The 10,163-nt window shown below is 59.0% G+C and overlaps 1 protein-coding gene across 2 annotated transcripts in view; it reads left to right on the plus strand.

Moving 5' to 3' along the window:
* The window catches only part of HIP1 (huntingtin interacting protein 1), a 42,877-nt gene extending 33,036 nt beyond the window's left edge, over positions 1–9,841 (plus strand). For both annotated transcript variants that reach the window (XM_056506579.1, XM_056506580.1), the window contains exons 10-31: positions 324–399; positions 843–974; positions 1,564–1,661; positions 1,816–1,888; positions 2,208–2,391; positions 2,486–2,574; positions 2,663–2,779; positions 2,866–2,967; positions 3,670–3,864; positions 3,982–4,129; positions 4,223–4,309; positions 4,416–4,523; positions 4,851–4,987; positions 5,094–5,204; positions 5,323–5,381; positions 5,490–5,583; positions 5,958–6,058; positions 6,171–6,276; positions 6,404–6,527; positions 7,019–7,080; positions 7,604–7,715; positions 8,008–9,841. In XM_056506579.1, coding sequence (XP_056362554.1) covers positions 324–399; positions 843–974; positions 1,564–1,661; positions 1,816–1,888; positions 2,208–2,391; positions 2,486–2,574; positions 2,663–2,779; positions 2,866–2,967; positions 3,670–3,864; positions 3,982–4,129; positions 4,223–4,309; positions 4,416–4,523; positions 4,851–4,987; positions 5,094–5,204; positions 5,323–5,381; positions 5,490–5,583; positions 5,958–6,058; positions 6,171–6,276; positions 6,404–6,527; positions 7,019–7,080; positions 7,604–7,715; positions 8,008–8,018 — 2,326 coding nt within the window. In that variant the 3' untranslated portion in view covers positions 8,019–9,841. The remainder of the gene's footprint in view (positions 1–323; positions 400–842; positions 975–1,563; positions 1,662–1,815; positions 1,889–2,207; positions 2,392–2,485; positions 2,575–2,662; positions 2,780–2,865; positions 2,968–3,669; positions 3,865–3,981; positions 4,130–4,222; positions 4,310–4,415; positions 4,524–4,850; positions 4,988–5,093; positions 5,205–5,322; positions 5,382–5,489; positions 5,584–5,957; positions 6,059–6,170; positions 6,277–6,403; positions 6,528–7,018; positions 7,081–7,603; positions 7,716–8,007) is intronic.
* The last annotated feature ends 322 nt before the right edge of the window (positions 9,842–10,163 follow it).

A 10,163-nucleotide genomic window follows, 5' to 3' on the forward strand; every position in this document is an offset into this window, starting at 1 on the left:
AAGCCCCCCTGCTCCTGAAAACTTTGGCAGGAAGTGGTTTAGGTTGGAAGGGACCTTTGAATGAAGGTCATTAGGTACAACCCCCTGCTATGGGCAAGGGCACCTTCCAGTAGACCAGGTCGCTCAAGCTCCAGGTCCTTCTCCCTGCCCATCAGGCCTGGGATTTATGGGATAAACCCTCCGGCAGTGGGAGGACTTCCTGAGTTTGGTGGCAGCACAAAACACCTTATCCTTCAGAGCCATACAACGGCTGGGTGACACCCCCTGGCACTCTTGTCCAGGTTGGACAAGAGCCATTCCTAACCATTCCCTGCCCCTTGCAGGCTCAAGGACCTTTTCTACCGCTCCAGCAACCTACAGTACTTCAAGCGGCTGATTCAGATCCCACAGCTGCCAGAGGTGAGAGCCTGCAGTCCTCAAGTTCCCTGTCCTTATGCCCAGGGGCAGCAGTGGTAGCACTAACAAAAGGCCCAAAAAACCTCTTGCTGCCTTGCCCAGCTTCTTAGTGGCAGTGTGGGGCTCCTGCACCTTGAGGATCGTTCTTTCATCCCTCACTGGGTGGCATCCATCTGGATGGAGCTGCCCTCTGACTGGAAGCTGGGATCCCCTCTCACTGATCCATAGCCCTTACTGAGATCCACCCCTGCGGGTCCTGGTTCCATCCTTGTAGGTTCTGATTCTATTCCTCTGCATCCTGACTCCGTCCCTATGGGTCCTGGCTCCATTCTCATGGGTCAAGGCATGGCCAGCTCAGCTCCAGGGCAGGATTTCAACCAACTGTGGCTTCAGCCCTGCAGCAGTGCCAGTCCTTCCCCCTCAGCCCTGTTCCCCTCTCTCCCCAGAACCCTCCCAATTTCCTGCGTGCCTCTGCGCTGTCAGAGCACATTAGCCCTGTGGTGGTGATCCCTGCTGAGGCGTCCTCACCTGACAGCGAGCCCATCACAGACCTGGTGGAGATGGACGCAGCCTCACAGGTGAGGATGGTGGGGGCTCTCTGACTCTAAGCCCGGGGTTGTTTCTCCAAATCCATGCTGCAGTGAGGCCTAAGACAGTGGGGATGGCCTTGGGAACCTGGTGAGTGTCACTAGAGAGAGATGGCTCCTTCCTGGGTGCCTGATGTCCCATCTGGGTGCTGGGTGTCCTGTCTTGGGTGCTGCTAGGGCTGAACTAGCCTGAATTTTCCCAGTGCTGCTCAGTGGTGTGGTGCCCTCCAGTGATGGGCCAAGGAGAGGTTTGGCTTCAAGCATTGCCATGGAGACCTTTAGATCTTCACCCTCCTCTCCACCAAGGGTTGTCCTCAGGAATTGAGTGGGGAGGGGAAGGAGAGTGCAATGATATGACTTTGGGGATCTTCTCCCTCCAGGAGTTAGGTGGGGATAGACCAGAGATGCTTCATGTTCATAAAGTTCATCAAATTTGGTGTGCTGGAAGAGGGGTTGGGGAACCAGCCTCAGTGTCCAGGCAGCTCATAGGCTGGCTTGGCAGTGACACTGGGGGTATGGAGGGACAAGGGCTCCCAAGTGGTGGTGGGGTCACTCCAGGTTTGTCCTGCTCTTACCACAGAGCCTGTTTGACAACAAGTTTGATGACATCTTTGGCAGCTCCTTCAGCTGCGACCCCTTCAACTTCAACAGCCAGAACGGGATGAGCAAGGATGACAAGTAAGCAATCCTGGCGATACTGCAGAATGGCCAGGATTGTACTGGGAGCTCCCTGCCTGGAACAGCATCGCAGCCATGGTGACATAGGGGACAACTGCCCTCCCAGGCTGTGTCCCCATGGCACTGAGGTGTACCCCATGTCTCTCCTGCCCAGGGACCGGCTAATTGAGCGGCTTTATGGGGAGATCACAGCCCTCAAGGAGGGGCTGGAGAACTTCAAGGCTGAGGTGGGTGACAACCAGGTGGGCAGGATGAGACCCACTGGGAATGCTGGGTAGGCTGGTGGCTGTGTCTCTGGGTGGACAGTGACCGCATCTCTGTCCTGCCCTCTTCCCAGTGGCTTCTCCCGTACAGGGGGTCCCCAGGTGTGCCAGGGAGCTGCATCCCTGTTGAGGGATGGGCTCAGCCCCACTGCCCAGCATCCTTATGCTTTGCCCAGATGCACCTGGGGGCCTGCGGAGTGGTACCCATGTGGGGGCTGCTGGAAAATATTGTTGGTCCTGGTGGGCACTGAACAGTGCCATCAGACCCCACCCATCCCTGCAGAGTGCACGGGGTGCAGTGCAGCTACGTGGCCGTGCCAGTGAGCTGGAAGCTGAGCTGGCCGAGCAACAGCACCTGAAGCAGCAGGCACAGGACGAGAGTGAGTTCCTGCGTGCAGAGCTGGAGGAGCTGAAGAAGCAGCGGGAGGACACGGAGAAGGCTCAGCGGAGCCTGACGGAAATTGAGAGTGAGCAGGGAGTGCCAGCACAAATGTGGGATGGGGGTGGGCTCCAGGCAGGGGAGCCCAAGTGCTCAGCTCTGTGTCCCTGCATGTGTGGCAGGACGGGCACAGGCCAACGAGCAGCGGTACAGCAAACTGAAGGAGAAGTACAGCGAGCTGGTACAGAACCACGCTGACCTGCTGCGCAAGGTGGGTTCCCCTGACCCCCCAGCATTCCCTTCTCCAGCCATGCTCCATGGTACCAGGGGCTGCTCAGCTCATTCTCTAATATTGCCAGAACGCAGAGGTGACCAAGCAGATTACAGTGGCCAGGCAGGCCCAGGGGGATGTGGAGCGGGAGAAGAAGGAGCTGGAGGACTCCTTCCAGCGGGTGAGCGAGCAGGCACAGAGGAAGGTGAGTAGGAATAGGAGGGACATACCAGGGATGAACAGGGGCTCCCCATGGGGCATCAGTGCTGCCAACCTCTCCCCTTGCTGCAGTCTCAGGAGCAGGCAGAGGTGCTGGAGGCACTGAAGCGAGAGCTGGCAACCAGCAGACAGGAGCTGCAGGTTCTTCAGGGCACGCTGGAGTCCAGCACACAGGTGAGAGCACAGGGGTGGCTCCAAGCACCCCTCTGGGCTGAGTAGCCAGGCCTTAACCATTCAAGAGCTGATACCCACCACTGGCCCCAAAACCAGCTCCCTGTCATCTTCTTTGCCACATCTGAGTGGGTTTGATGTCACACAGGGGCTTCACGCTCCTGAGTGTGGTAGTCTGTGGAGCAATGGATTCCAGTAGCAGGGATCATGGAATAAAATGCCTGGAAGAACAGGGTCAGTCAGCTGCTCTGCCTACTGTAAGCTCAGGTAGCAATGTTGAATCACACTGCAAGATACGCCAGAGAGTATCCTGTGCTTACAGAGCTGTGGAAGATAGCAGAGGTGCCTGGGCTTGTTGAAGGAGGCAGAAGCTGGCAGCAAAATGCAGTCACCCATCTATGGGGTGGGCAGACTCAGCAGCAGGATGGGGATGGGGCAGAGGCAGCATCCTGCAACCTCTCCTCCACCAGGATGGTGACAGTCATTAATAAAAATGCATTTTCACTGGTGAAAGTGAAAAGGCTCCCCAGAAGCCTTGGCTGTCACCAGATGAGATCATCAGGGCTGCTCCATGTGGGGAACTGTGCTTGTGCAGGCCATGGTATACCCAACAGGGCAGTCAGGGTGGCCCAAGCTTGGATTAAGAATGAGTACACAAACTGGAGAGTTCACCCTCAGCACAGCCCTGTGTTGTGATCCCCCCAGGCAGGAGTGGAGCAGAGCACTCAGATTGCCAGCCTGGAGCAGGAAAGGGACAGGCTGAGCCGAGCAGCAGAGCAGCACAGGGAAGAGATGGCAGCTCTGCAGGCTGAGCTGCAGCAGCTGCAGGACACGCTCAGCCATGAGCAGGAGAGTAGCAGGACAGAGCTGGAGATGCTGCAGACCCAGCTGAGAGACAAGGTACCACAAGGATCCTGCCATCCCCATTCTGGCCAGACCAGAGGGGTTCGGGCAGGCCAGGTGCTGGGAGTGCCCAGTGGCCCAGCAGGGGCTCTGAGCCCAGCTCTGGCCCAGCAGGAGAGCACAGAGCAAGCACTGCAGCAGCTCCTGGCCAAGGAGCAGCTATCCCTGCTGCAGGGCACCACGCAGGAGGCCAAGCGCATGGTGCAGGATGCCCTGGCTCGCATGGAGGATCCTGCTCACATCAGCTGCACCGGCTCAGCAGGTGACGCCCTTGCTACTCCCAAACCTGCTGTTATCCCAGCCTGCCTGGGCTCCCCGTGGTCCCGGCTGAGTCCTGCCTGCTGTCTGCCTGCAGATTGCCTCCTGTCCCAGACGCTGGCAGCCTCCGAGTGCGCAAAGCGGCTGCAGGATGCACACAGCAAGTACCTTTTGGATGGTGCAGGTGAGAGGTGGCAGCGCCGGGCATGGGGCACAGGAGCAGCCCTGGCATGCAGGGTGGGTGAGCAGCACAGTGGGGGCTGAGGCCTGTGCCTGCTGTCTTGCTGCAGCCATGGGCTCCTTGCTGCCCTGCCTGGCCCTCTTCGCCCACCTGGTCAGCAACACCCTCCTGCAGGGCAGTGCGACGTCCCATGTGGCCCCTGTGGAGCCTGCTGACCGTGAGTGCTGCCCCAGGCCAAGGGCTGAGTGGGTGAGGGCCAATGTGGGCAGGGGATCAGGGTGAGCAGGGGCTGGGGTGAGCAGATGTCGGGGTGGGAGGGTGCCAGGGTAGGCCAGGGCAAAGGATGCTGGGGTGGGGAGAGGCCAGGTGCACAGGGGTCATGGCAGGATGCTGGGATAAGGTGGGCAGGATGCTGTGGCAAGTACGGTGCTGAAGTGGGCAGAAACCGGGGCAGTCAGAGGACAGGCAGGATGCTGCGGTGGGTAGGAACTGACATCTCCTCCCCATGTGTGGCTCCCCTCAGCTCCTCATGCTGCCCACGCAGGTCTGCTGGAGCTGTGCAAGCAGTGTGGCAGTGAGGCTGTGAGCTACCTCAGCGCCCTGCAAGACCCAGGGACAGTGGCAAGTGCTGACTGCAGCCTGGTGACAGCCTGCCTGGGCCAGATCAGCGCCATCGGGGAGGTGGGTTGCCCAGGAGGGCTAGTAGGATGGGATCAGGCCACGGCAGGCACCACCAGAGGGACTGTAGTGCTCCTGGACAGTCCCTTCCATCCTATCCTGTCCCCAGGAGCTGCGTCCCAGAGGTCTGGACATCAAACAGGAGGAGCTGGGTGACCTAGTGGACAAGGAGATGGCAGCAACAGCCGCGGCCATCGAAACTGCATCTGCCCGTATTGAGGTGAGGGTCACCATGAGCAGAGAGGTGCCCACAGGCCACCATGCTGGGGACTGCTGGGACCACTGTGGAGGCCAGAGAGGCGCATTGGGTTCAGTACAGCCCCTCTCCCTTCAACCAGGAGATGCTGAGCAAGGCACGGGCTGGTGACACTGGGGTCAAACTGGAAGTTAACGAGAGGTGAGTGGTGATCGGAGCACTGGACAGAGCCAGGCAGGCAAGATGGGGACAGGTGCTGCAGGCAGGGCAGCTGCTCTACAGGGGGACTCAGTGGTGTTTGTCTTGCAGGATCCTGGGCTCTTGCACAGGCCTCATGCAGGCCATCCATGTCCTGGTCCTAGCCTCCAAGGACCTCCAGAGAGAGATTGTGGAGAGTGGACGGGTGAGCTGGGACAGGGGTGGGGGCAGACAGGGATGGAGGAAGGGCTGAGGGCAGGGGTGAAGACAGGGGTGCTTGTCCAGCTAGGGGTCTTATCACGCTTGCTGGGACATGCTGCTCCAACCCTTGTCCCACTAGGACTTCCCCACCAGCTGCCAGGAACTCCTTTCCAATCCCAGGGGCTCATCCTGGTTATGGTTCCTGGGGTGTCATGGAGATCCCTGATCTCCCTTCCCACACAGGAGATCCCACAGCCCCCAAGTTCAGTGTGTCCCTACCTCTGACACACATCTTGAATGACACCCTGACCTCCTCCTTTCACCCCAGAGCAGGGTCTGGGGGTGCCTGGTAACTAACTGCGCCTTTACCAACGGCAGGGTGCAGCATCCCCCAAGGAGTTCTATGCCAAGAATTCACGCTGGACCGAGGGTCTCATCTCTGCCTCCAAGGCAGTGGGCTGGGGTGCCACTGTCATGGTGTAAGTGCCACTGTCACCAGAGTGGGGAGAGGATGGCAGAGTCCTGCCATCACCAGAGAGAGGGGACACAGATGGCAGGATGATGCTCCCGTTCCTCTCTGCTCTCCTGCAGTGATGCTGCTGACCTGGTAGTGCAAGGCAAGGGGACATTCGAGGAGCTGATGGTCTGTTCCCGGGAGATCGCAGCCAGCACCGCGCAGCTAGTGGCAGCCTCCAAGGTAGAAGCAAGGCTGCTACCCTGCCCGTGGTTCAGGATGAGGCTGGGGCACCATGTGGTCATCTCTAATCGTGGGACTAGTCTTCTGCTTACCTGGTGGGGTGTGACTCCCTCCACTGTCCTGGCAGGTGAAGGCAGACAAAGACAGTGCCAACCTCTGCAAGCTCCAGCAAGCCTCCCGGGGCGTCAGCCAGGCCACAGCCAGTGTGGTGGCCTCCACCAAGGCTGGAAAGTCTCAGGTGGAGGAGAAAGGTAACTGTTGGGCTGCAGGGATCTTAGAACCATGTAATCACTATGGTTGGAGAAGCTTTCTAAAACAATTGAGTTTAACTGTTCCTGCAGTTCCTGCAGCACTAACTATATCTCCAAGTGCCACATCCACATGGCTTTTAAATCCCTCCAGGAACTATGACACTACCATACCCTGGGCATCCTCTGCCAGTGCTGAACAGCCCTTTTCATGGAGAAATTTATCTTTTTATCCAACCTAAACCTCCTCTGCCACAACTTGAAGATGTTTCCTCTGGTCCTAATGATGGGAGCACAAACCTGCCCCGAAAGCTCTGCTCGTGGCACTCAGCACCCTTGGCTGGCTGTGCCCCTGTAGTCTCTGCCCATGGCTGCCCCTCAGTCCCTCCCTGCATATCCCATGATGCCAGATCCTGCCAGCAGCATGGGAGCTGCCGGGAGGTCTGACTGGAGGAGCAGAGCTTGAAGGGGGCTGGTGGTGTCTTTCTCCACAGATAGCATGGACTTCTCCAGCATGACGCTCACCCAGATCAAGCGTCAGGAGATGGACTCACAGGTAGGATTGGATGCCCACATGTTTTGGGAAACGCACCTGATCATATCTCTCTTGGGGTGCTTGGGGTGGGGCATCAAATTTAGGGTCACCATGCCCAGCTGCCCCCAGGTAGCACAAGCAAAGGCGAAGCCCAAGGTGTGATGGCAACAGATGGGTTTGCCCAGGAGTCACATGCACGTGGTCCTTGATACCTCCCTGATTCTGTTCCCATCATGACACAGCAGCCTGTGGCCACCCCTGCCCCCCGTGTGCTACCTACAGCACCTACCTCAGCCTGGCATGGGGCACCTCTGGAGAATTCCCCTACCTGGCATGCCCACACAGATCATTGTGCCTTCACCTGCCTGCACAAGCAGTGCCCACCTGAGCTCCATCCCCTCCCCATGTCCACTCGTCATTGGAGCACTCGTGGGATGCACTTCTGTGGTCTTTGGGCTCAGTAGTGGGGGCATAATGGGTGTGAAAGGAGAGTGCTTGGCCCAGCTCCGTGCCAGGGTGGGCATGTCCTGGGCCATGTCCTCAGGTGCGGGTGCTGGAGCTGGAGAACCAGCTGCAGAAGGAGCGGCAGAAGCTGGGGGAGCTGCGCAAGAAGCACTACGAGCTGGCTGGTGTGGCGGAGGGCTGGGAGGAGGACGGTGAGTGGAGCCCTGCTGCAGCTGGGCAGCTGCTTCCAGAAAGGGTGGAGCAGGGTGGAGAAGCCCTCCCTGCCATCATGGCAGTGAGGAGGTTTTGCTGCAGCAGGCACAAGCCTGGGGATAGTTGGTACATGTGGGCAAATCCTGTGGGGTCTCTCCACAGGAAAGACCCCAACGTGTGGGATCTGCATCATCCCCAGGCAGGGGGCTCAGGTGCTGCTAGAGCAGCCCTGTGGTCCCAGAGGAATGCTGGTGGACGGTGCACCCCCTGACCATATCTTCCCACCTATAGCTGCAGATTAGCACCAGTAGTAGAAGCAGCCCGCAGGGGCACCTGGGACCCTGCGGTGGACACCTCTGGGACCTCACTTGGTGCAGTCTGTTGAGAAGATCCCCAAGGAAGTGGTGCAGAGGCCTCCCTGAAGCACACCTCCCCTGTGACCCCCGAGGAGCAGCCTCCAGCACCAGAACCGAGCAGCCAGCAAGACCCTGGGGCGGGGGCGAGGGTGCAAACCACACCTGTATTTATTAGACCTGCTGGGGGTGGGGGGAGGTGTCTACGTGGAGGTCTTTAACCCTTTAGTTTTGTTTTTGCACAGACTCTGGGAACTCCTAGAGCCATCTCTGGCTGAGCAAGAGTAGTCAGGCTTCTCTTGCCTCTCACTGCTTTTCCAGCCTTAATCCATCCCCTGTGCTCAACATGAATGTCGCCCCACCCCAGGAATGAGCATGCTGAAGGCCCCGGGGGTGCCACTGTGTGGAGGACAGCTTTTGGGGTGCTGCTAGGCTTGGTGCTAAGTGTGCTCCCCCTGGCGGGGACACTGAGTGCCTTTGGCCACTGCAGGCTAAGAAGAGGTGGTGCTCTCATGGACACTTTGGCCGGTGACACAGGGTATCAGGAATAGCTAGGAAAGGGACAGGAACAGAAGGGATGTTGCAATGAGCTCCTGCCTCTCATTCCAGGTCCCCAAAACGTCTCCCAGGCTCCCCCTGAGCTGGGCTGCTCTGCCCTGACAGTTCACTGTGTTCATGCCAGCAATAAACCCTCTGCAAGGTGCTGGGTGCGGGCTTGTGCCACCATGGTGCCACCGCACAATCCACCAGCTCCTGGGGACAGGGGTTGACTCTAGGGCAGCAGCACAGAGGGTTTGGGAGGATGCCAGGGTGCCCCAAAGCCAGAGTAAGCAGCTCCCTGTCCTTGCTCACTTTGGTGGTACCCTGGTGATCACCACCCTCTTGGGTGCAGGGGGACTAGGGCCAGTGTGGCTGTGGGCATGGGGCTGGCACCAGCCTGGGAACCTTTGTGCCTTGAGCAGGGGGCTCAGAGAGCAGGGGGCATCAGCCACCTCCAGGCCCCCCAGCTCATCTCGCTGCAGTGGAGACAGTGATGTCAGACCACGCAGTGATATCCCCATCCCCTATGGTCCTGCTGGTGCCCCTGCTGGGACCAGTGTCCCTCCACTTGGGGTGCTGAGGACAGGATTTGGCCTTTCTCCCTTGGGGAAGGGTCAGGGCTGTCAACTGTGCTTTCCCAACAATGCCTACCTGTCAGCACCCAGCTGGCACTTGGAGCAGTGGGACCTGCCACCACCGTGGCCTCAGAGCTGCCACCCCTCCATGCAGCTATCCAGCATGCAGGGGCCTCCTGTTCCCATGTCCCCTGCCAGTCCTGCTGCCGGACCATCTGCCTGCCAGAGACCTGGACCTCCCCCTGGGGGTCCTGCTGCTTCCCTATCCTCAACCCCTACTGGCTCCCCTCAGATGCAATACCAACCATCCTGTTCCTGCAGGACATAGGGAGCCCCAAAACTCTCCACTTCATTTGGGGGGAGTCTTGCCTGCACGCCCAACTACCTCAGGCCTTGGGGCTGGGGAGTGGCCTGGGGGTCACAGTGGCAGTGGGGGCTTGGGGACAGCAGCATCGCTCTGGGCCAGATCCACTTGTCCCTTTTGTATCTCAGCCAGGCATGGGCAGAGAGTCCCTGCAGTGTCCTCAGTGATGGCAGCTGGTGATGGGGATGGTGGGGGCCCCCCCACTGCAGGGCTAGGTGATTCGGGTTTTCATTGTATGATAATAATGACCACGTTGTTTGTTTTGGATTTTTCAATAAAGCCTTCAGCCCAGCCCTGCAGCTTAGAGGGATGGGGGAGGGGGAGACACAGGGGACCTGTGTCACAAGGGGGTCATGGGCTCTGCCCTCATCAGTGTGCTCAGTGGCCCCCAAAATCATTTGGTGTCTAGGTGACTCAGGTGTTGTCCTGGTAATGACCTCCAGCCTTTGACCCTACTGTCCCACACCTGCATGTCCCAATGGCTACTCTGCATGTCACCTCTTTTTGCTGGGAAGGCACCAGGACATGGTCGCTGCCCACCCCCGAGGAGCACTGGTGGCTTTGTCCTCCCTTCCTGGGGTGCTGCTGCTGCAGTGAGGAGGCCATGCAGAACAT

This window comes from Oenanthe melanoleuca, chromosome 19 (assembly GCF_029582105.1).
Source record: "Oenanthe melanoleuca isolate GR-GAL-2019-014 chromosome 19, OMel1.0, whole genome shotgun sequence".
NCBI classification, from domain to species: domain Eukaryota; kingdom Metazoa; phylum Chordata; class Aves; order Passeriformes; family Muscicapidae; genus Oenanthe; species Oenanthe melanoleuca.